This window comes from Neolamprologus brichardi, chromosome 13, assembly GCF_056152115.1.
Source record: "Neolamprologus brichardi isolate AB-2024 chromosome 13, ASM5615211v1, whole genome shotgun sequence".
NCBI classification, from domain to species: Eukaryota; Metazoa; Chordata; class Actinopteri; order Cichliformes; family Cichlidae; genus Neolamprologus; species Neolamprologus brichardi.
Genome location: NC_142116.1, coordinates 9,450,446 through 9,476,640, shown reverse-complemented (window position 1 = coordinate 9,476,640; position 26,195 = coordinate 9,450,446). Strand labels below are relative to the sequence as shown.

General features: G+C 41.9%; 1 protein-coding gene across 1 annotated transcript in view; it reads right to left on the bottom strand.

The window, feature by feature from the left end:
• The window catches only part of lrpprc (leucine-rich pentatricopeptide repeat containing), a 59,915-nt gene that overhangs the window by 33,118 nt on the left and 602 nt on the right, over positions 1 to 26,195 (bottom strand). The window contains exons 2-23 of the mRNA XM_006783616.3: positions 25,562 to 25,764; positions 25,303 to 25,425; positions 25,051 to 25,172; positions 24,853 to 24,911; positions 23,985 to 24,071; positions 23,745 to 23,871; positions 22,153 to 22,297; positions 21,848 to 22,002; positions 21,410 to 21,515; positions 21,124 to 21,231; positions 12,944 to 13,062; positions 12,708 to 12,798; positions 11,070 to 11,139; positions 9,059 to 9,086; positions 8,598 to 8,655; positions 7,683 to 7,789; positions 6,356 to 6,433; positions 6,100 to 6,171; positions 5,758 to 5,871; positions 5,503 to 5,633; positions 5,087 to 5,172; positions 521 to 728 (exon numbers count right to left, since the gene is read on the bottom strand). Of these exons, the coding sequence (XP_006783679.3) occupies positions 521 to 728; positions 5,087 to 5,172; positions 5,503 to 5,633; positions 5,758 to 5,871; positions 6,100 to 6,171; positions 6,356 to 6,433; positions 7,683 to 7,789; positions 8,598 to 8,655; positions 9,059 to 9,086; positions 11,070 to 11,139; positions 12,708 to 12,798; positions 12,944 to 13,062; positions 21,124 to 21,231; positions 21,410 to 21,515; positions 21,848 to 22,002; positions 22,153 to 22,297; positions 23,745 to 23,871; positions 23,985 to 24,071; positions 24,853 to 24,911; positions 25,051 to 25,172; positions 25,303 to 25,425; positions 25,562 to 25,764 (2,397 nt within the window). The remainder of the gene's footprint in view (positions 1 to 520; positions 729 to 5,086; positions 5,173 to 5,502; positions 5,634 to 5,757; positions 5,872 to 6,099; positions 6,172 to 6,355; positions 6,434 to 7,682; positions 7,790 to 8,597; positions 8,656 to 9,058; positions 9,087 to 11,069; positions 11,140 to 12,707; positions 12,799 to 12,943; positions 13,063 to 21,123; positions 21,232 to 21,409; positions 21,516 to 21,847; positions 22,003 to 22,152; positions 22,298 to 23,744; positions 23,872 to 23,984; positions 24,072 to 24,852; positions 24,912 to 25,050; positions 25,173 to 25,302; positions 25,426 to 25,561; positions 25,765 to 26,195) is intronic.

Here is a 26,195-nt window from a genome sequence, read left to right as displayed (position 1 = left end):
GGGGCAATAGCAGTGACCCCGCAGCCAATATTTGCTAATGCTCATTTGCATACTTGCATTATGAGGAGCAGCATCGATGGCCATCTCTCCCCGCACACCCACACTTAAACCTCAGAGGAGAGCAGTGGGTGTTTCAGGGGATCAGGGGTGGGGGAGCTCATGGGAGAGGTTGCAGCTGGCGCATCCTCAAACAAACAAAACCTGGCTCTGACGCGCATAAACACACACGGCTAACATAAATGAGCAATTTCCACATCCTCTCTCTATCTGAATCGCTGACCCAGAATATAACCTCAGCTATGATCATAGGGAGGAATGAGTGACTCATTGAGACACACATGCATACACACACCTGGCAACACGCTTTGGCAGATGAAGGCTCAAATCTGAAAACAAAAGTGAGCTTGTTGGCTGGTTAAGTGGAGACCATCAACCATAAAACTGGAACATACAACTCAAATCGATGTTTTAACTTTAAGGGAGTTTGGGACACTTTTGTAACACTTAGGATTTCTTTTACCTGACCAGGTAGGCAGTAACCACGGGGGAGCAGAGATTAGCAGTGGGCTTGACCAGACCGAGGGTAAAGACCGTGTCCTGCAGTCGGCGGATGGAAGGGATATCGCCTGCGGCCGCTACAGCGTTGAGCGTGTGAAACAGGGTGGTCACGTGTGTGTCGTTCATCGGCACATCCTTCTCTTTCATCTCCTTCAGGATGTCCACTGCCTCTGAGATGGAAAGGAAGAAACGTCAGCATCACTTGCTCCCACATCTGTGTGCGACGCTTCAGTGAGGTGTCAGCATGCACCTCTCCATCGAAACAAGCGATGTGACAGTGGATTAGATAGACAGAGAACGGGCACATGAAAAGAACAAAAAAGAAGGAGAAAGAGAGATGATGCAGAGAGGAGAAAGAAAGCGAGAGGAGGGCAGATATTGGCTGGGAGAAGAGTAGGGTGTGTGAATGTGATAAAAGGCCCCTTTAGCTAATTCCATGTGGGGGAAACAAACCCATATTAAAACAGAATTTTGCACCCAGCGGGGGATGCAAATCCAACCCCGTATAATGCCAACTCTGTGCTAATTGCTACTTGCAGTTTTCTAAACGAGACTACAATTACCAGACCTCTACAATGGAGGCCAGCTTTTTGCCGTGGCCATGTGGAAAGCACTTGGGGGGCTAAATTATAGGTATGTGGCGACAAGGGCCCGCCGTGGACCCAGTGAGACCTCGCTAAGCGGGCTGAGGGGTGGATCAGTTTGGTCAAGTCCAGCCGGTAATGGAGGGCTTTTTACTGGGCCACGCGTCCATCTGGCCAACACTAGGGGCTAAATGGTGAAAAGAGAGTGTGGTTTGTGTGTGTATATGCGGTGTATCAGGGTAAAGCAATTAAGATGCGTTTACCATCTATTTAGACAGCTGCTAATGGGCTGACAGCGATACAGCCGCTCTCCACCACGGATACTAATCTATACAGCATGACCAAGAAGGAGGAGGGAGATGGAGAGATGCACAGACACAGAATATATTTGAATAATCACCATTAAGCCTCCAAATGCAGGATAATGTTGGATCCTCTCTTACAATTCACACAACAAAGATCCTCGCTCTTTTCACTGGTGGAGATTTTAGTACACAGATGCATGAAAGCAAATAAAGTGAACACATGGGAGTAATGATATCCACACCTACACAGCTGTTAATACAACAAAACCCCTCAAACGAGTGTCACTCTACTGGGAACACACACCCTTGTGGGCTGAGATACGGGGCCACTGGTGAGTGCTTTGGCATCCTAATTTCAGTCTGTCTCTCCAGCCCTCCACCTCCCTATGCCAGTTGTTATGGCGATGGGAACCCATGGCTGTCACAGATTTAATGGGACGGGGGGAAAAAATAGAGGGGCGAAGAGGGGGACGGGGTGACTGGCAGTGGAGGAGACACCGCTAAACAGGGGGAGAGAATAAAAGGAGGGTTAAGCTTTTCAAAAGGGATAAGTTTGGTTAATTGAATGTGGGCCTGATGGAGATAAGGGCACTCTTTCAACTTATCGGGTTTCTGTTGCTGCTCTGTTTCTGTTTTTAATTATCAAGACATCAGCAACTGACACCATCAACATAGTTTCCAACTACAAATATATTCTCACGTTTTACTAATTCTGCGATACTCAACACACTGCAATTCCCCGTATCATATCTGTGCAACTGAAGACAAAGCAAGAGGATTTAGATGATCTGCCCTCCAATTGCCCCCCCACCCCAACATTTTAGCCGCTTTCTTCATTGCAACTTTTAAATTACCCTCAAGTCTTTTCAGTTCAGGCTAATTTATTTCATAAGCATTACCTTAAGCGGCAACTAAATCCTGACCCTGATAAGTAAAATTAGTGGTGGAATTGGTTTAAAGCAGGGGTGGCCATTTAATTTCCCCAAGGGGCCACATGAGAAATCGGGACTGTTGTGGTGGACTGCACTAATAAGCTTATGAAGAGATAAAATTCATGAGCAGAATTGAGATCAGCTTATTGGAGCGGTTCTCTACGACGGTCCCAGCCTCTCATGAGGCCCCTTGGTGAAAATTCATTGCTCACCACTCGGGTAAAAACGAGTGTATAAATGTATGTAATGTAAGCAGAAGCAAAAAGATAAAAATGAAGCGGACATCACTTCATGAACAGACGAACTGAGCAAGGTTATCCACAAGAAAAACAAAGAAAACCTCCAAAAAACAAAACACTTTTCCCCCTAAAGAACAGTTTTCCACAGAGTTGATTACAAATGGTGGTATCAACATTAAACAATATCTCTAATGACTTGAGTCGTTGTCAAGTCTGTATTATTTATCACTTCCAGTGAAACTTGTGCTTCACTCCGACTATCCATCTCCATGCCTCCCACTCTCCCTTTCTCCGTACCTCTCTCCATCACTAACTGACAGACCCACTAATCACTGAGACCAATGGCTTGGAGTTGATCTGCCCAAATGGATCAACACTAGCTAACATCCCTCCGTCCACCGTCCAAACTTCCCCCACGGCGTCCTCTCTCCATCTCCCCCTTTATCTGTTCGTTTAGCCAGTATGCATATCCATCAGCTCAGCCGAGCATCATGGCCAGCACAGCGAGCCAGAACACACACACACACGTGTGCGCACACACACTTGAAGAGATGGGGAGGCAGACAGGCCAGGTAAACAAACATCACACAGCCCAGTGGTTCACCTAATGTTCCATGACATGACTGCTAGTGATGTCTCTTTCCCAAACACACATAGCTCCAAAGACATATCCAGGACCACCAAAAGCCAGAACAAGTTCTGTTTACCAAAGTGGGAGGATGGACAGGTGGAGGAAGCGGAGCAAGGGCAGGTCAAACAGATGGTTGTGATAGGAGAGGTATATTTAAAAAAGGACAGAGCTATGCAAAGATGGAGAGAGAGGATACTCAGAGGACAGAGGCCAGAACTGCATCTAGATCCAGTGAGCTAAAGCACATCATTTTGATATTCTCAAGAAAATACCATAAACATGTGTTTTGGTGGAAGTAAGATATCTGGAGTAGATCTTGTTAACAAAAGTGTTTCTAACAGCATATATCTGTATTAGCCAATAAACACTGAATTTTATATAATTTGTTTGAAATAGACACTAAATGTGGACTATTACAGTACTGAATAAAACATAATAACAATAATAAACATGTTCATTTAATGTTCAGCAGTTTTCCACCTGCCCATGTTGAGTGGAGAAGCTTTTCCTAAATCTCAACAGATGAACCTACAATGTTGTTTTTGAACCTCAACATGCTAGAAAAAAAAGCCAAAGAGATGCAAGATCAGGAAGATTTATGGACATGTGAAAGTTAATATGAGGAGTGAGCAGCATAGGAAGATCAATCAGCTGTTAGAAGAGGAATCAATTATTAAGAATTACCTAAGAGCAACAGCGGAAGGAAAGTAAAAAGAATAAAGTGAAAAGGATGACGTATTGTAAAAACAAAGTTCGCCTGTTAGGTGAAATGAGAGAGCCATGAGCAAAAAACAAAAAAAGCCATTAGAGACAGTGAGAAGTAAAGAAGGATGCCAGGAGACATGATCTTCATCTGGTCCTGGTGTGTGCTGGGAGCCAGGCGGACCAGCGTCTGGGTGGGGACAGGCTAAAATCAAGGTTAGCCATGTGTGCTAATGTGGCTGACAAGCGTCCCCCTCCATATGCACACTCCGACTAATGGCAAATGCGTTAGCGCTGCCTATACGCACCCCAACACACATACACAGATGGATACACCAACCGCCGTGCCACCAAATGCCTTTTGCTTGAATTCACATGCAAATTCGCGTGTCGCTGTGTGTATGTGTGTGTGAGAAATGTTCAAGCACTTTGGTGGACATGATCTGCCATTAGCATCAAGGCAGATTTCAATAATTCTGGAAAAATACACACAGTCCTGTAATTTTCCCCTCTCTCGTTTCTCACTGACACGGATGTGCGTGTGTGTGTGTGTGTGTGTTGGAGGGGATAAGAGAATGACACGCTTTGCGACGGAGCAGAGGAGAGAGGGTCAGATAGAGAGATGCCGAGGAAGACAGAGAGATAGCAAAAGGGGAGGAGAGGAACGGTGAGGAGAGACAAGGGAAACATTTTTCCTGTCATTGGGTGCAAAAAGCAGAGCGGCAAAACTGATGGTAATTGGGTCTTCGATGGGCTGAAGGAAACCCACCGTAGCATTCTGGAAATAGCCAGCTAATGTGGTTTGAGGGAGGGGAAACGACAGATTGTGACAGAGCTGGTGACACGTACAAACAAGCGCATCGGTTTTTAAGTTCAAGCCAGATACACTGACAAAGAAAAAGCAGCAGTCAATTGTATGTATTACTTTTATTTAAAGAGGGAAAGCTACTGGAGCAAGCTCAACTTTATAAGAGTATCCTCATCACGCAAAATTAAAATAAACAAAACAAAAAAGGATTAATCACTCAAAAAAAAAGGACTTAACTTAAGAAATTTACTAATCAAAGAATTTGTCAAACTAATAGTACAAAGAAGGGAAAAAAAATACATTATTTGCAGTTCTAGGTTAACTTACCCTCCATTCTGCCATTTACAGAAAGGACCTTGACCAGCGCAAGGTATTTGCTGGCATCCAGTGCTACTGATGAGTCCTTACGACTCCTAAAAGCAGAGACAGAGATAGCAACAGACAGACTTGATTAATGTATTCCACTTACAGTAATGCAACTCATCTATTGTACGTTCTCAGTGTTCAGGCTGATGCTGGAAGCAGGTGGTGAGTGAAGAGAAGGAAACGGGGGAGGCAGAGGGGAGAGTTTCCTGTGTTTTAGCCAGTCAACTAAGCGGCTGGACCCTGCATTAATGTCTCCCCTAATACCACTCAAGTTAAACTTTAATGGCCTGCTACTGGCCACAGTGCAGCCGTGTGCGTCTGTGTGTGTGCGCGCGTGTAGAAAATTTGTTTGTGTGCGCACATTATGCTCCACTCACAATTCTCTCTTCAGGTTCAGCGCTTCCTCCACATTGTTTTGGCGACAGCACAGGTTGATGAGGATGGCGTAGCCGCCGGCTGTCATCTCCTCTTCGTGCTGCTGCTTCAGCTCGAGGGCACGCTGCAGGTTCTGATCAGACAACAACGCTCTCAGGAAAAAACAATAACCCAAAACCAAACACAAAAACAAAACAACTAACTTCAAAAAAGAAAACAAAAGAAAAAGAGCCTTATGAGACCAAAAGAAATTTTACCTCCTCAGCACTCAGAGCCTGGATGGCCTGTTTGAGAACAAGTCCTAATGGTTTGTTCTCTGCTTTTAGTTCAGCCAATTTATTCTCAAGTGCCAACACCTTGCCCTCAATTCCCTACAGGAGACAGAAAGGTGTTAAACACATGTACATGACCACTGTCCAACCTCACGGGTACAGGAGCTTGTACAAATAGACACATGGACATTCATCTCCACAGGAGAGCTGCGCTCTTACTTGGGGTGCGGGGAAGATGTCTTTACAAAATGGCACATCAAAGAAAGTTATGAGGATAATTGTGAAACGTGAACATTTTGTATGCGTCCTTCACAATGTCCTACTTACAGTGGCACGAGGAGTAGCTGACACAGGGCCATTGGAGACTTTCTCTTTGGGGTCTACCAAAGCCATCACATCCTGACACACACACATGCACACACAGCGTCAACACTTGGCATCCAATATAATGAGCACTTAGAGTAACAGTGCAGAAAACATAGTGGAAAAACTGACTCTAATTTACCTGAAAACGATATAATAAAATGTCCAAAGTAACAGTAGGTATATTTAAAAATAAAAGACTGAAGGTCGGGCTCAATACCTTGACAAGCTCAGGAACGTGGCAGGAATCCAGAAGGTTCCTTATCCCTCGATAGAGGTTTGCTGAAATCATTATATTCTGTGTAGAAATCAGCAGGAAAACAAACATCAGCAAGAAACTCGAGCTTCACCTGTCGATTTCTGTTACAAAGTCAGCTGAAAATCTCTCAGCCACAACTAAATTAAAAATAATCCATCAAGAGCTTATGGTCAAAATCGTTTGCGAAGCATAATGCTGTAATCAGGTGCTACTGGAAATGATGCAATTTCAATAAAGGGACATTAACGACTAATTAACAACAAAATGGCAAAATTCTTTCAGTGACATCCTTTTTTTGGCGATTAATACCTGAGAGATGACCTGCATGCAAATTAGAGTTGACGCTATTGACTCATTAGTCAAAAATGATTATGCAACTATTCACTGGATTCCACTTTGCAGATGAGAGTTTGAGCTTTTGTGTGTTTTAGGTTATGTGGGTTAATGCCCTCCACAGATGACTGATGAGCCAATAATGACATGAAAACAATGAAAATATAATACAACAGGACAACTTTAAATACATACAAGACAAAAAAACATTAAAAACAACTAAATAATGGCTGGATACATATAGAAAAATATATAATATACAATAGTCAAAACCCCCGGAAGGTGAATAAAATAATGTAATTCTGGATAAAAATTAAAGACCTTAAAACCCAAAATAATAAAATAGAATCAAACAAAAATATATACACACTCTCACAAAACACTAGTCTGGACTTTGAGAAATTGATTAGGATACTTTCCATCTTGTGAATGTTTATGCTGATTAGAATTTAAAGGAAAATGACAAACTAATAAATTTTTGTGATATATATTCATATTTGCTCCAAAGCATATGAAGTATCGCTTTATATGAAAAGGATTTCCGCAGATGAAGGTGAGAAACAGCACTGCCAACACTGGTATCAAAAAAAAATGTCCACTTAAGGATTAACTTTTTTTTTAAACGTTAAATTCCAAACAAAGCCAGTGAAGAGAGTTTTTGTTTCTTCCTTTCCCCCCCCCCCCCCCCTAAATCCTTGATGTAAAACATGATTTAATCTTCTTCGACATGTCTGGACCTCGTAACTCAAACCTTCACTCTTCAAAAATAGAGCACAGGATGAGCGTGTATATTGTAAATAATCCGAGTCCGATTACACACCGCATCATCTCAGATCAGACAGTCCAAGCTCCTTTAAAGTGGGAAGGTTATGAATGTACTGGATATAGAGATGTTAGTACATGAATGTGTGGTGTGTGCATTTCTCCCCCCAATCAACTTAATCGGTGTGTGTACCTTAGACTGCAGCTGACTGAAGAATTTCCGCAGTTTGTCTTCTTGCGCCCGCACCTGCCCTTCTGACATGCTGTCGATCAGATTATACAGGAAGTAGGCTGTAGCTTCTGCACAAACACACACGCATATACACATGCACAGTGAGCCGTGGTCTTGGGAATAAATTTCATTTGCCACCGTGTCAGTCACTCTGGCCATTTGTGCATTTATACTATTTTTCTGTAACCTCTGCAGAGTGTGTGATTGTGTTTCTTTTCTGCTGACAGAAGCTGCTTTTGGGCTGGAGTTTGAGTGAATGTACGACGGCTGGCAGTGACACATTCCTCTTACTGCAGCGTGTACACACACACACACACACTTGCAGATGTCGTGTAACTGGATGTGACATGGATAACGGTCTCCATCGCTCCCACCAGCACACACACCAGTTTCAGCACTTTGGACATTCTGTGACACACACACACACACACAGAGCGACATTAACGCTCTGCACACACACTGACAGCGCAAAAACGCTGCCTAACAGTCACACGTACCCACTTTAACTACTCCACGCTGTGTCAGCAGCAAGGCTCCCTTTCCTCCGATGGAGAGGGCAGGTCTTTCATCCACACAGCAACACACACACACACACAAAATGATGAGAAGTGGGCCGGGCAGCAGTCCACTGCTACTGAGACTGAACGTAAACACATGCAAAGCATTTTTTGTCATCTGAATTATAGTTAGAAAGTAACAGCGCATACAGTCCCGACTCTGAATACCAATATGAGTTACACGTACAGCCATACTCTCACTCCTCTCTCCTTCTCACCTGCACAAACGCACACAAACACATTCCAGGCGTGTCCTTGTATACAAGATATCAGCATCATGAATTGTTGGTAGGAATGGGACATATAAATATTTCCTTACCAGCAGGGGAAGAGTTTCCTTTAGAGAAGCGTTCATCTTTGTATAAGACCTCAGTAATCTGGAAACACAAATTGATCACACATAGAAATTACAGTATGTCATATGCAGCAAGTGGAAGAATGTACAAAGCATAACCAAATAAGGACAGGCATGGGCCATGTTTTAACAATGTAGATTTTACTGAATGTGACTGACTTTCTGTCAGAAAAGCAAATTAAATATCAAACCCTTATATTACAACGCTCCTAAATGCAACTCATCTCAACATACAAGGAGAAAGCCAATCAGAGGCAGACAGAAATTCATCTCATGTCTCATTAAACTTGTGTCAAGTTTAAAAAATGCTTCTTTTTATTTGCACTTGTTTGTTCTAACATAGCCGCTGATAAACTCCTTCTAAACCTCTCTGTTGTACTTCTATATCACTCTTTGCAGCCCGCGTGGGCATGTCGACCTCTTACCTTCACCATGCTCTCCACATCAGCAGACCTGCAGGGGGCAGTAGAGGACAAGACATGAGTACCCAGTCAGCACGAAACACGGGCAGGTCAACAAGACTCCAACTTCACAGAGTTGCTGTACAGTTTGGTCATAAGCAAGCATAGGCTATACTTTAAATATAAAAGGACATCTTTACTACCTGAAATGCGTCACCAGCTTATTTCCCCTTAATATCTTTGTTTTAATATATAACTGTTTTAAGCTAGTAGCTAACAGCCTCCCTTTAACGCCACACTACAAAACAAAAAGTATTAGGTAAAAACACTATATAATATTTAAATCAGCAAAAATACATTTTCATACCTTTAAAGAAAAACACAAATTCTTTACATTTTGCTACATTTTCCCCCCAAAGTGAGGAAAATCCAGTTCTTCAGGAACTACAATGATACATCTTCGCTCAAAGACGTTTTGCATTAAGGACTTACTCAATAAATGACGTAACTTTTATTCTAACAACACACATGATATGACATTTGAAATCAAGTAATCGTAACACAGACATGTGTTATGTTCCCGTAGCTTCTGAATTGACAGTGTGGCACAATACACCGAGAAAGAGCGACAGATTTTGTAATTTGACATTCTCAACCTCGCTGTACACGAGAGGAGAGACGGCAGTATAAAAGCCTGGAAAAACCACAAAAGACACAGTGAAACACACAAGTCACACACATGCACACAGGCTAAATGATGACGATGTGTGACATTTCTGGCGTTGTCAGCTAGTTGGCGGAAAGGAGGAGAAAGTGGGTGATGAGAGGAGGGAAGAAGAGGTCTTTAATGATTAAATTATCCCCTGACCTTGTCTTTGACAGGAGCAGGTCTTACACAGCGATGACACGGCGTTCGCAAACACACACATGCACACACAGACACACACGGTCCCCAAGTGACAAGCCCAATTATGACCCTGTCAGCCAACCTAACTATCAGAACGGTGAGAGTGTGTGTGTGTGTGTGTACGTGTGTGTGCAATGAGAGAAAAGCCAATAAAAAAAAGCTCTGGAGATAAAATAAAAACAAACGTGGATACTGTGAGTTAAAATGGAAACAACACATATGCAGAGAAACATATTAATTTAAAGTTTGTCGAAAAATTGGATTATTTTTTACTACATTTTTATTATAAAGCTTCTGAATAAATTTTTAGCTTTTAAAAAAAAATAAAAAAATTCTAGTCCTTAAAGTAAAAACTATGCTGCCAAGCTCAAACTATGGCATTGTTTTGTTTTGTTTTTTTAAATGATGGATTCCTGAGAATAATCAGCATAACTTTTTCCCTTTTGTTAGTTAGCACGCGCTACAACAAAGAAACTACCAGCTGAATTAAAAAGCTCAAATTTAAGCTCAACTGAGCGTATCCTGGCTTAGTGGAAGAAATAACTTTGGTCCCAGCAGACAAGTCAGCATTTTTCTCTTGACACACCTCCAGCCTCACTCAGGGGCTGGAGTGTTTTTGTGCGGGTGTGTAGTGCTAAACTGTAAATATTCATAAACATCCCTTCAAGAAAGCCTGTGGGTCAGACCCAGGTCCTAAGGCTAAGTCTGCGTTTGTGTGTCTGTGTAGGGTGAGACAACCAGAGACCAGTATGGGGGTCTGGGTATGAGCGACAGTGTTGGGCATCTGCTAATTTACATATCTCCCACGGTGCTTTGAGGCAAGAGCTAAGGGATGGCAAGCTCCATATGCATGAGGCATCCATGTATATCGTTTGTGTGTGTGCATGTGTCTGCATGCATGTGTGTGTGGTAGTGTTTTTCCCCGCAGCTGCTGAAGCACAGACACTGTAGATGGTGTGATCAGCTGCACATGTCATATTCATAGCATATGCTGCAGTGACCTCCACATAGCTACAGGCCTCCCTCAAACACCAGTGAGGAGTTTGGGGGCAAAATATGGAGAAATATGGAATATAAAGTGATGGGGAACATGTGAACACATGAAGGGACGGCAGGCTAATGACTCACTTTTTGAAGCCCAGAATGAGGCTGCTGCGGAAAACACCGAGGTCCAGGGAGGGGAAGGAAGGATCCGACACTGGAAAGAGAAGACAAATCATGATTACAGGAAAAAAAGCGACAAACCGATTTACATTCTGAAATCCTGCAATGAAGTTTAAGATTGGGATTGGTGGCCTTGCAATTCAACTAATCAATAATCTAACATGCAAGGCTTTCAGCACATTTTCAGGAAAGTTCAGGAGAAAGCTTAAATTCAAAGCTTTGTTTAAAGCTGTAATGTGATAGTTATTCCACCCTCACCAGTCTGCTTAAAACCCTGCAAACACGGAATGTGATTAGAAGTAATGCTATTCCAGTAATAAGCCAGAAGCTACAGTCCCAAACGCTGCGTAAAAGGCAGTGTCGAAGTGTAACACTGATGACATATTGCCTGTGTGAAGACTTCTACATTCACCTGCCATTATTAACTGGAAGAAACACCACTATGCCAATCACATGGCAGTAACTCAATTAGGGCTGTGCGATATGACCAAAATCTCATATCCCGATATAAGAATTCTATCGTCCGATAAGGATATAAATCACAAAAATGTAGCATTTTCTGTACATTTTGTGAATCTCGGGCAGCTCGTCTTGCGGGAAGTGTTTCCAGCTGCGCATCATGTAGCTGGAGTCGAGTGTTTTAACCGATGCATGAAACTATACATTTTTAGACATAAGTTGTAAAGGCCGCCGTTTTCTGTGTGAGTATTTATTACACGGCGTGCTGCGGGGAAAAGCCTGTTCTAACGTTTGAGTCTAAGGTTTATTTTTTAGCACCTGGCGGCTCTTTTTTTAATTCTCATCCGTAAATAATCTGCTCTTTCACGTGATTCAGTTTATTTTCACAGCTTTATTGTGAAAGGTTTATGTGGAACATAAACAAGCAGACACGCGATGGTGTTACCGTCGTTGTTGCTAACCACAACGCATAAAAACAAGCGCTTGTCCGTCGGTAGTGTGGTTATATTAAATATAAAAGAAAGAGAGAACTTTAAGAAATTAATATAGTCACTACAGTGACCCTAAACTCAATGCATTTAAGCATGCAGACATGGTCTTGGTTTCTGCTTCCACATTCTAGGGGTGGGTCAAAATTGTTTTTTGACCCCAGAAAAGTTTCTAACTATTCTGCCAAGACAATTTTTTTGCACACAAAAAGGCAATACATAACGCTGGCAGCAGATAAGACCCAGCACCATTTCCAGGAAGATGTGTGAGGGTTAAAGAATCCGTAAAACTTTCTTCACGTGAAGTCAAAAAAAAAGGAAATAAATTCACTAGGGAGTACAAATGAAGGAAACCAACATCTGCCTGTGAAAATGAGTGGTGGATGCTAGAGACTAAAAACAGAAGAAAGAGAAAACAGGAAGAGTCATCCATTATTTAGCGGCCATCTCTATCCCATTCCTCTGCCAGTTGAGGTGCCTCTCGTTCTCGCTTCTTACATATTCACACAAACTAATCTCTTAAAAGGCCTGATGAGCACCGAGAAGCAAGTGGGCAAGTGTGTGTGTGTGTTAATGCTGAGCCAATTAGCCTGCAGGCAAAGTGCAAAAAATGCTGCAGAGATTCTTTAGACTGAATAAGAGAGTGTGTACTTACGCAGAGTGTAGAGTTTGGCCAGGTCGGTCACAGCCACCAAGCGCATCTCTGAGCATAAAAAGCCCTCCGACTCCACAGAGATGCCTGCATCCTGAAGACCAAAAAAACAAAACAAAAAAATCCCAGACAACTTTAAATCAGAATAAACATTTTAAATGAAAACTGCTCACATGAAAAAAACAAAACAAAACAAACAAACCAACAAACAAGAACCCTCACACAGATTTATGGATTACCTTGAGGGCTTGTCGAGCTGCATCAATGCTGGGGAACACAGGGAGGATGTAGTTGGATAAAGTCTCGACATCAGGGGAAACATCGAGATCCTGCATGCCTTTCATCACCTCTACAACACCTACAACACACAAGTAATAAGTAAGAAAAATCTGCCTTTATTCCCCCAGATGGATGCATTTATGTTGTGTAGTGAAAGAAGCAACTAAGAGTTGTTGTTTTTTTTATGAAACAACAGAATAAAAAGAGAAAAAAGACAAAAATAGATCAATGCTCCTATCAGAGGTTCCTTTAAATTCTGAAGGTACTCTGTTAAATATTGTTTGAAAATCACTCATTCCTAGAATCTAGGATGCTACTGTCAAACATGTACCCCTAAACCAGAATATATTCAGTTTAAAAATCAGAGGAAAAGTCTCAAACACACAAATTTAAAAGCAAGGTTGTTATTTGCACCGTTATAAATGATAATCCTAATTTTTTTAAAACCAGCTTTTCTATCATTCAGATTCTAATGACAAATGCATTATAGAATATGAAAGGCCTTGAAGTTAATGTGACTAAAAGGGTGAAATTAAGAACTTTTATACATGCTTTCCTTTTCTCATATTTGTGCACAGGTCTGCCAAAAAACTATTAAATCCACTCTTCTTTTCAGCAACAACGTGCAAATGGCTCTTTCGCGATCTACCTCAGACGAGTGAGTGCGTGTGCATAAACATGCAGTTGCCCTGAAGTGGACCCTTACACCCTCACCCTGTTCTCCAGCAGAAACTGGAGGTCCTGCTCCAGGGAAAGAGGCCAAAAACAGTCACATGCATATGGAACAGCCATTCGCATGTTTAACATGCCTTCAAGCATCTTCATGTTTGTGCGTGCACATATGCAAGCAGCTTTGGAGCACTTTGCATATTTCTGGGAGCATGGCCACAAAGGAAATGGGCCTAAATGAGCACATATACACGTTTGTGTGTGCGTGTTTGCTCTTATTAAGTGTTACAATTTGGTGCAAGGACAGAAATAATCCATCTATGGTACTATACATGCTATGCATAAGCACATCAAGGGCTTATACACCTGGCTCCCAAGCGGACTTCTGAAAACTATCCTAAAGTGCTTCCTTGAGTTGACATACCTTAAGATGCTGTGTGTATTTAAGCTGCACTCAGGTACTAAAACAAACACACATATCTGTGTTTCTGCATCCTAATGGGACGTATGTGTTCACCTGGCAGCCTCTTTTCAGCTGAATAAAAGATGAGTCCTGGGCTTTTATATGCCATTAAAACCTGCCGCTGGGGTGCATTATCCCAGGTAGGGCTACCTGAACCACTCCATCCATCCACCCTTCTCCGCCCTCCATTTCACTCATTCATCATCCCCTCTCACTATCCATCTACCTGCTTTCAAGTTAAAGTAAACAGACGATCTTCTCAATGGAGGATCCATCCACTCTGCTGCCCATCCCTCCATTCTTACCCCCTAATCGCTTTCATCCAACTCTTTTTTTATGAAAGAAAACAGGGAGCACCTTCTGTCCTCCTGAATAATCCATAATCAATTTCACAGAGAGCAAAAGGAGCTGAAAACAAGTGAATGGATAGCTGGAAGTATATAAATGGACAGGTTCTCTCACGTTTTTCAGCTTCCACACATGAGCTTTTATGACCGTCAGCACTTTTCTTTGGTCAGTCGAGCAGGTTTGTGTGCTTTCATCACCACAATCAACTCTAACCAAAAGCTTTAATTCCTCTGAACTCCAGGTTGTTTCTTCTTCGGTTTTATTTAAAGGCTTGAATTGAGTTAACTAAGAAGCAAGCCTATGAATAATACTAGTTATTAAAAATTTCTTTCTTTCTTTATTTTTTTAAAAAAGGGGGTTACGCATGCAATACTGTGCAAAAGTCTTAATATCTTTATATTTTACTTCCAGGGAGCCAGACTTTCTTAGAATTTTTAAAGTGGTCTTAAAAAATAGTTCTCCAAGCTCTCTGAAGATCTTTTAAAAGTTTTTGTTTGAACATTGGCTGCTTTCTCACTCCTTTTCACTGTAAAGCCACTTTAAACTGAACTAAGAATCACTCATCCTTAAAATGACACCTATTTCAAGGGATGAACTAGTGTTGTGCCTACACATCACCAATAACTTGGTAAAGAACGGATTTTAAAACCATATCTTTAGGATTTTTTTTGTTTTGCACCAATAAAGTGATTCCCAAAGAGCTATTAGCCAAGTACTAGACAAGGTGTGCAGTGTGTACTTTAAAAACATTTGAGGAAACTGGGAGTGGTAGTGGAAGACAAATGCAATGGGAGGTTCAAATCATCATCAGTAGGTACATCTATAAACCAAGATGGAGGCTCTGTGATGGTTTGGGGCTGAATTTTGGCGTTGATGTCGGAGATCTTGTCGAAATCTGATGGATATCATCAGATGTTGATCCACAATCCAATACTATCTATTAAAATATTGACTTTCAAGCTTCTTAGAATTGTACAGACTGTTTTTGCCTTCCATGCACATTTTACTATATCCCTAGCAAAATGTAAAGAAAAGAGGGGTGACTTTTGCAGAGTACTATATCTAAGTAACGTCAATATAGTAAATACAGAACCAGTGCCTTTGTCTCATCTGTCAAAACTGTTAACTACGAATAAATTAGTAAAACAGTTAAGCTACAACGCTAAACACTCTCTCTTTTGTCTTTTCACTCCAGAATACATAATAATGTGAAAGCCTCTTTCTTCTTTCCTCCCTGTCTGAACAATTTAAAGACAGATTTGGCACAGAGGACAACTGAGAAGAGGGGAGACCTCTCTAGGTTGGTCAGCATTAAGACTGACATACCATCCAGGCAAGAAGTATCAAAGTAGTGAGTTAAGCATGGCAGTGGTCACAAGATATCATCATCAGATTCATGTCTTCAGGTTAACTGTCACAGACGAGAAGTGAGGATGGAGAAGAGAGAGGAGGAGAGGAGTGGAGTGAACTGGTCGCTGTCATCTCCTCTTGTCCTTGGACATGAGTACCTGTCACTTCCCCCTTTGCTCTCTCCCCCCCTAACACCATCTGTCTCTCCGTGTCCATGACTCTCTAAAGGTAGACATTGTTGCTGCAAGGCAAGGGCAGGTTATGTTTAAAAACATAAGAAAATGTCTATTTCGTGAGACATCAAGAGCTGCAATTACACCCTTCCTTTTCTTTCATTTAATCAAGATGATACTTGGCTCTCACACTACATTTTAAATCAGAATTAAGTTCAGGGTCAGGCTGTGAATGTGCTAACTATCTGACAGAAAAGTCTGCTTCCCACAGAGGATGTAAACAAAATCAGGTAAGGGGCAAAAGCAGAGAAGGGAGCCTTTACCTCATCACCCCGACTCTCAAACAAACAAGGCCAGAAACACCACCTTCCTCTACAATTTCCCCTCCGCTCCCTTTTCTTGCTCCTCCATGTCAGATGTGATAAGAGTGCTTTGCGTTGCGAGGACTGACAAGCATCGACTAGCTGCAGGCAGGTGGCATATATGGCCAAACATATGCTTTTTCCAAACCCGCCAAATCCACACCTAATCAGAATGTAGAGGGAAATCCCCCCCCCCTTCCTTTTTTCCTTATTTCTCCCCCATCCCCCGCCACTGCCCGCCTTCAATTCCACAGCTCCGGCCTCTCTGCCTGCTAGTGACACCTGTGGACAAAAAGTGACACGGCGCTTAATATTTCATAGGCCGTGCACAGTGGGGCGCGTAATCCAAAGTGAATTCCCTCAGAGCCCTTACATTTACATGAAATCAAGTCACTCTGCATCAGTCACATCACCTGCACTGGTATTCGAAAGCCCGCCCTCTCCACTTCCAACTTTCAATACACACACACACCTCCAACAACAGCAGGAGAGAGAAAAAGGGGGAAGAAAAAAGAAGTTGCATCATTCATGAGCGTTGAGGCTAACACCATCACCAACAAGCGAGTGTGTCAGTGAGAGTGAAGTTTCTCCGTTTTCCTTCCTTCCGTTCTTCCTCCTTCCTCCTTCTGTGATACCTAAATGGATGCTGTCCGATGTGTCTGTGTGGCTTCGACACTGTGCGGTCAGAGAATTTAAGCTGGAGTAAGTGTCTGTGTGTGGTTGTGCATGTTTAAACTCCTGTCTAGTCCAGTTGTTCATGCTGTCAAGCTAGCCGCCGAGACATCTCACCATTCAAACTGCGAATCTGTCTCGACCACACGGAGAAGCCAATCTGCAGCATCGCCACACCGGCGTAACCGGTTTCTACTCCCTGCCAGTTCAAATGCTGTCAATTGGCTGACAGTTGAAAAATACATCATTTATTAATCGCTCTAAAAAACCCCAAAGAGAGACCCAGGGTTCAGCATAAATAAAGCACTTAAAAACCGAGCGGCTGCTGAACACATTTGACAGAGCACATTCACTAATGAGTTATGAATTTTGACAAGTCGCCAGATGCCAGCTATCTGTCAGTGAGACGATTTCCCATAGCCGACAAAGACAAGAGAAAGAAACTAATTATTTTCCTTCAAACGAGACATAAATTGGGGACAGAAATATTCCCATAAAATGCATCTGCTGAGCCATTAAACTATATTAAGAGGCAAAAAACCCAAAAAAGTTTTCAACCGAGTGTCAGACAAGAGTCCAGCAAAAGTAACGTGCCCAGTGAAAGAAGAAACAAAAAAAAGGGGGGGGCTGTGCCACATTTCAGATTTAACACAAATAGTACCTGTCAAAAGCTCCAGGTGAGTAAAATTTAAAAGTTAAAAATGAAATTATTTGTCAAGCTTGTTCTGACATGAAAGAAACAGCTTTTTTTTAAAAAGCTGCTCTTGTAAATATTCTGGCAGCCGTCACATTTTCTGTGTAATATCACGCATTAGCTCATTGTTGTCCAAGAGTACAAAATAATATGCTATGAAATATACTTTTTTACCTACCCTGCTCATTATTGTCCAGAATACTTTGCAGAAATAAATTACATTAATTGATGTAATGGCTCCATTTATGTGTTAATTTCATACAACCAGCTACTGCTACTGCTTTTTTTAGCTCAGGAGAAAAACAAAAGTCCCCATTTGATTATTATCCTGGAAAGAAATAAAGCAAAGATTACTCTCATAATCTAAATGTAGCCCCATGCCCCCACAGGGCATCGGCATAACACTTCAGCGGAAAAGGAGTACTGCAGGGAATCGGAAAAACATCTGGACTGAAAAACAAGTTGACTTAGACAAATGATTGGAGGAAACGACTGAAGCAAAATGACCTCTGACCCCTCGATGCACCCGAGAGGTCTGTGCATCCATCTACGTGGGTCTGTATGAGCAGGAGGGAGATGCAGAAGTCCAACCATTCAGACTGCTTCTGCGCAGTTGATGTAGTGTTCGCTTTTATATGTATAGTGTCTTTTTGCAACACTGCTAGAAGCACATACCGAATATTATTTCAAAGACTTACACAACAGGTCTAAAAGTGTTCTGAGTTCCCAAAACCCGATAAAAACCAAAACGTTAATGACGTAGTAGCTTTTCTGGCTCATTTCACCAGTTATTTCCTGTAAAATGCCAAAAGACCCATTAGGTGACCAATGTGTGCAAGTTCGATTAAATTATGAGCAATGCTGAAGGAAAAGTAGCAATTCTTGTGATGTGCGGACAGAAGCTTCGCCATGGCATAAGCTCATCGGTCCTTCAGCCAGATAAGCTAAAAATACAATGTTCATTTGTCTCTGCACTTCCTGAAAGTCAACATTTCTTTAGGATCCGGAACAAATGCAAAGTGTGTACATCTTCTAAAATTTGCTATCTATTCCAAGAACTCTCTAGAGAGACCCGCGTGGATTTGTGAGTAGGTGTTTCTGTGTGCGTTTGTCTCGTCTTCGCCTGCTCCGACTCTGTCATGCAAGGATCAGACCTCTTCGCCCTTGACTGCCCCAGCCAAGTGAAACCTGTCCCAGTTGGACCACTCTGTGAGTCATTAATATTTAAGGGAAACTCTTTTAAAAGCTCTTTCTGGTACAGAGGAAGTCATAATCCCCTCTGCACCAAAGAAAAAAAAGAAAAACATGTTCAAAAACTGCTAATATGACATTCACCAAAAACCTATTTCCTATTACAGTGGGGCAAAAAAGTATTTAGTCAGCCACCGATTGTGCAAGTTCCCCCACTTAAAATGATGACAGAGGTCAGTAATTTGCACCAGAGGTACACTTCAACTGTGAGAGACAGAATGTGAAAAAAAAAAATCCATGAATTCACATGGTAGGATTTGTAAAGAATTTATTCGTAAATCAGGGTGGAAAATAAGTATTTGGTCAATAACAAAAATACAACTCAATACTTTGTAACATAACCTTTGTTGGCAATAACAGAGGTCAAACGTTTACTATAGGTCTTTACCAGGTTTGCACACACAGTAGCTGGTATTTTGGCCCATTCCTCCATGCAGATCTTCTCAAGAGCAGTGATGTTTTGGGGCTGTCGCCGAGCAACACGGACTTTCAACTCCCGCCACAGATTTTCTATGGGGTTGAGGTCTGGAGACTGGCTAGGCCACTCCAGGACTTTCAAATGCTTCTTACGGAGCCACTCCTTTGTTGCCCGGGCGGTGTGTTTTGGATCATTGTCATGTTGGAAGACCCAGCCTCGTTTCATCTTCAAAGTTCTCACTGATGGAAGGAGGTTTTGGCTCAAAATCTCACGATACTTGGCCCCATTCATTCTGTCCTTAACACGGATCAGTTGTCCTGTCCCCTTGGCAGAAAAACAGCCCCATAGCATGATGTTTCCACCCCCATGCTTCACAGTAGGTATGGTGTTCTTGGGATGCAACTCAGTATTCTTCTTCCTCCAAACACGACGAGTTGAGTTTATACCAAAAAGTTCTACTTTGGTTTCATCTGACCACATGACATTCTCCCAATCCTCTGCTGTATCATCCATGTGCTCTTTGGCAAACTTCAGACGGGCCTGGACATGCACTGGCTTCAGCAGCGGAACACGTCTGGCACTGCGGGATTTGATTCCCTGCCGTTGTAGTGTGTTACTGATGGTGACCTTTGTTACTTTGGTCCCAGCTCTCTGCAGGTCATTCACCAGGTCCCCCCGTGTGGTTCTGGGATCTTTGCTCACCGTTCTCATGATCATTTTGACCCCACGGGATGAGATCTTGCGTGGAGCCCCAGATCGAGGGAGATTATCAGTGGTCTTGTATGTCTTCCATTTTCTGATGATTGCTCCCACAGTTGATTTTTTCACACCAAGCTGCTTGCCTATTGTAGATTCACTCTTCCCAGTCTGGTGCAGGTCTACAATTCTTTTCCTGGTGTCCTTCGAAAGCTCTTTGGTCTTGGCCATGGCGGAGTTTGGAGTCTGACTGGTTGAGGCTGTGGACAGGTGTCTTTCATACAGATGATGAGGTCAAACAGGTGCCATTCATACAGGTAACGAGTGGGGGACAGAAAAGCTTCTTACAGAAGACGTTACAGGTCTGTGAGAGCCAGGGATTTTCCTTGTTTGAGGTGACCAAATACTTATTTTCCACCCTGATTTACGAATAAATTCTTTACAAATCCTACCATGTGAATTCATGGATTTTTTTTCACATTCTGTCTCTCACAGTTGAAGTGTACCTCTGGTGCAAATTACTGACCTCTGTCATCATTTTAAGTGGGGGAACTTGCACAATCGGTGGCTGACTAAATACTTTTTTGCCCCACTGTACGTGTATTAAAAACAGCTCGTAGGTCAGTTTTTCCTTCTGTCACAAGGCTTTATAGCACCTGTTAGGTTCTCATACACACACGATTGCTCGCATCAGGTAAAGCGGCTTGTTTAGCTACAAGATCTAATGGTTTCTGTCAAGTTATTGGCTTCCAAGTGATGGCACAGATTACAAGCACATGAGCAATAATTTAATCAAAAAACATAACATTAACACATGAAGACATGTTTACCTTCTACAGCAATTAATCAGGATATAAAATAAAGTCAAATGGACCTCATCAATATGACCATGTTGCAAAATCAAAGTTGTATGAGTATCTTAGGGAGGGGCAAAGTTTTAGCTGATCTTGGTACGACTTGATCCTGAGGTTATGGTTTGAATCAGGCTTAATCATCACAAAGGTAGTAGTAAAAGTAAGTGTGTGTGTGTGTGTGTGTGTGTACCAGCTATGTTCTTGTCTTTGACGTGCTGAGTGAGAAGGGGCCAGAAGAAGTGAGGTCTTACGGGCAACTTCTCCTCCTTAAATAATTTCATCAGCTCTAAAGAAGTACCTGCAAAAACACATAAAAAAGTTAATAACTTGATATATTACTGGATATAACTGGCAAACTTTTATGTTTTGCTTACAATTGACCACATGCAAGTAAATTGGCGAGTGTGCATGCATCAGTAGCAAATAAATATATCTGTGAGTAAGCAGATGCATGTAAGTGAAAGCATGTGCCGTACCAGTTTTCTTGGCCTCCAGGGCGCAGGACAGAGTGAAGCTGAGTGGTGATGTGTGCATATTTGACTCTTGGAGCTCTTTGCAGAAGCAGATGATCTTCTCCAGAGACTGGAGTCCAAATATAGGAAACAAAAATGTCATTTATATTGTTATTAATGTTACAAACACTGCATCCAGTTTGAAAATCAATGCCAGCTAACAGTCAACTGCAAAAGAGAACTGACCAGGGATATCAAACCAACTTTACTTTAGCAGCCATAAACAGCCGAGTTTGATGTCAAGTGAATTTTAATTGAATATCTATTACTTAAGTACTTTGGTGTAGTATGAATGGGCAGGGAGAAAGTCTTTATTATATCAGCCATATGTTTGACACCCCTCCTCTAAAATATGGTCTGATCCTGTGTCTTTGTCTCTTAAAGAGACCAGGGCCTGAGTACCGTATCCATGTTGATGCAATGTCGGAGGAAGAAGTTGCCCAGGTTGGCAGAGTCACTTGAGTTATCAGACTGCAGTGTGGGAAACGTCTTCAAGATGTGAAAAGCTGTGTCCTCCTGTCCCTGAGTTATCAGGCTCAGACACAAGTTCATGGCATCTGCAAGAACAACAACACACACACACACAATTTGTATAACAGCTCCCAATTTCTTTAAGTCGAGACTTTGACTAAATTGTATTTCTTTTTACGATTTTACTTTCATAAAACTAAAGTGAGTGCTGTAAAACACGTCGCATTAATGTGTACCTGGAACGTAACCCCTCTCATGCCTCAAGCGCTCGACCATCTCTGGGATGTGCTGCTGGTGTTTGGACTTGGCCAGCGTGAAGATGACCTGCATGATGTCCCGGTCCATCAGACTGCAGTCTGCACTCTCTGCCGCCTCCAGAGTCTGAAAGAAAGCAAATTAATAAGGAAGCGAGAGGAGGGGTATAAAACTGAGTAAGCAACCTTGAAAATCTAAAATTCTTCTGATTACTTTTATAAAATTTTGTCTGAAAATCAAAAGTTATATATATCAATTATTTGGCAACCTGACATGTCTGACTTTAAACAGCATTATTACTAGACAGATGAATTATTTATTTAAGACAAAATTACATTTATTATACAGTAAGCAATATAATTATTAGCCAAACCCATTTTTCATATGTTTGTAGCCCCTAGGGGGGCATGTTTGTTTTTAACAGATTAATTCCCTGTGCTAGCCGCTCAGATGTAATGGACAATTTAAATCAACAATCCATTTAACAAACTTTATCAGGCTTGGTCTAAGACGACCTGTGCTAATACCTGAAAAGTACGGTGGCCTTGAGAGGCCAAACGGACTGCAACTTAAGAAAACACCAGCAATAAGAAAAACGCTGCAAAAGGAAACAAAACACAACAGAAATAGGAAAAAACACAAGGCAAGTGTTTCTGGGGAGACAATAACCCAATGGAACAGCTGTAGGAACCCAAAACATGCTAGGTGTGTTTTATCATGATTCATATAATACTAATGACAGATTTTTAGGCTAACAGTTAGGCTAACACACTTACCTCTCATCTTTTCTTTGCTCACAAAGCCGATAGATCCTCCACTTCTTTTAAGTGTCTCCCAGCGCAATTCTTAGCATATTTTGGTTCCTGCAAATGGTCCATCGGGTTATTGTCTCCCCAGAAACACTTCCCTTGTGCTTTTGGAAATCAGTTTTTTCCTATTTATGTTGTTGTTTCTCCAATTTCTGTTTTGTTTTTTCCTAATTCTGTTTTGTTTTTTCCTATTTATGTTGTCATTTTTGTGTGCTTTTGGAGCCTTTTTCTTATTGCTGGTGTTTTCTTAAGTTGCAGTCCGTTTGGCCTCTCAGGGCCACCGTAGAAAAGACTCAAAACAGAAGATTTTTGAACTTTTTGTTGGTAAAATCCCTGCCTCAACTTACTCACGATATACAACATGGGCAAAAATGCAGTGAGACAGAAAAAAATCATCACATGTGGTTTGCACTAGGTTTGCAAATACAATTATATGTTATATTTTTAATCACAATGTCAGTGACACAGTAGCTCATCCAGCTCACAATTCAAAGGTTACTGTAATGTGTGAAGTACATAAATAAAGCAAGAGTAGCAACAGACCATGATCACCCATTAAGTAATCCTTATCTGAAAATTTAATTAAATTTGGACTGTACTGACTCTTGAGTTTTGGATGGACTGTTTGAGAAATCGCATCACACAAGCTCAGCATACCTTCACCAGATAAGCTAAAAAAGTGGCAAGCAGTTCAAAAGCTGCAAGCTTAAATGCACCTACACCTTCAACTCTTCGGTGGCACTACACACAATTAATGCACACACCTTTTTCATGTTTTCCAGATCGCCGTTCTCAGCATATGCGTTCAACAGTGACACATAAGTGTCGGGACCCGGTTCAATTCCTGCTCCATGCATCACAGACAAGATGTTCTTAGCACTCTCGATGTCACTGAGGAGTAATAAAGATAACAGCTTATTTAAATCCAAATTCCTTCAATTATAGCATTTGTTATGTGATATTAAATTCAGTATGTGAAGAAAAAAAATAGTACTGACACTTACCCTGCACGAGCATGACCTGTCACCAACGAGCTGAACACAGCTTCAGTGATGGGCAAGTCTTTATTCTTCATGAAACCCAATATGGTGCTGAGAAAGCCGAAAAGCATTACATCAACATTAAAATGAGAAGAAAAAAAAGCACGCAACACAACAAGTAATCTAACAGTAAACCCATGAGAAGCACAGTAAACCAAAATACCCAGACACAGAAAAGGCTGCTGAGCTGAATGACAAGTATTTAAAAGAATAAATAAACAAAAACCACCACACAGAAAAATTTATAATGATCAGCCCTCCTGATCATGATATAACAAGAGGGCCGATCATGGAAAGCCTTGGCTGCCCCTCCTTTAGCCTGGCTCTGCAAAAATTTCTTCCCGTTAAAAAGGTACTTTTTAACTTCCTACTGTCGCTAAGTGCTTGCTCATAGTGGGCAATCTGATTGTTGGGGAGGATGGATTTTATTATTGTAGGGTCATACCAGGGACTACAGATGACTAAAGTCATATTTACATGATGAATATAAATGCTCATGTTAATTAATATGAACTGTTCCTTTTAAAAAAAAAAACAATAGTGAATGAGTCATTCACTCAGGAAATAGACTGAAATTTGTGAGGAGAGTTTGCCTGGCAAGATCAGTGCTCACAAGTCACACTGCAGTCAGTAGAAATAGAGACAATCTCATCAGTAGTACTGGGATCAATGAAAACATTTCACATGGTGTTATATGCATGTGGACTTTTAGGAGTAACCAAAATAGTTTCTTTAAAGACACCTACTCCATTCACCTGAACTGTGAAACTGTTAGTTCAGCAAAAGTACCCGCAGTGGACAGGTTACTATTAAGACAAGAACGTTTACCCACCTGGCTCCTTCAATATCTCCATTTTGGCAGTAGGCTGCGATGAGCCTCTGGTAGGTAACCTATGAATAAAAATAAAACAAATTAAAACAGCTAGAATTAACAAAATTAAATACTCTCTTCATGTAGTTGATGGGACCAAGAACACAAATCTAACTATGCATTTCTTGCCATTACAGCACTCTGCACTGCACTACTTACTCTGTTGGGCTGGATATTAGCCGCTTCCATCTTGGCCAGGAAGTCAGTGGGGGAGAATTTGAACTCATTCTGCAGGTAAACCTTCAGCAAAGCATTGTAGTGGCTCACATCATACTGTGCACCTAGCAAAGACAATGTGCAGCCAGGGTAATTAAACATATACAAAATACTCACTACACAACTAGGATTTTGTAGTGCACATCTCTTGTGTGTGCAAGATAAACAAACACTCTACTTAGCGCAGCCCCTTACCCAACTCCTTCAGTTTCTCCCACACACGGTGTGCCAGCTCAGTGCGTTCTTCCAGAGGTACCTCAGGCAGCAGGGACCCACAGCTACGGAGCAGCAACAGGGCCTGGTTGCCACTGGGATAGCCTGCAGATGGCAGAGGTGGATGAGGAAGGAGAGAGAAAGCAAAACATTTTATTACTGTCTCTCAAAGAGTTCAAATGGCCGTTAGCAGGCATCCGTTATTAAAGGTCCCTCTGTGGTTGCTCATCCTCTTGCCTACCTGTCCTGCAGATATCATGGAAGATACGCAGAAGCAGGGTCTTGGTAATACGACCGGTCCTCCTCACAGAACTGTCCAGCCTGGTCAGGGCCCAATCAAACTGCTGCGCTTGCTTGGAGCGCACTCCAATGCTGGCTTCATCCTTTAGCTCGGTGGCCACAGAAAAACTACGCACACACCCCGCTGCATATGACCACACGCGACTGTGAAGATACAGGCCACAGGTATAAATGCAACAGCAGAAAAATAACTAACTCAGTTCTGCTGTGGATGCATATCAGAGAAAAGAAATATTTAATTTCAGAAAGTCTGCCCCACCATCACAGTATGTGTTTACTGCACAACAACAGGCATGTTGTCAAAGACAGTAACACAGCTGTACACAGTGAAAGCCAGACCTGTGACCTTGAAGTGAGGAAAAAGTCCCTCCAAATAGGTCCACGGCTGCTAGTAGCCATCACTTCTATATCAGCTGAGGTCAGTTTTTATTTCGTGCTCAGTAATAATACTATAAATGTTCATTTAAGCTGCAATTTACGCGCATCATCGTGGCTGCTGTGTAACAGTGCACACTGGTCTTCAGTGATAGGCCCAAAAGTCAGCGTGTGTACAGCTGGGAGCAAATTGATGGAAG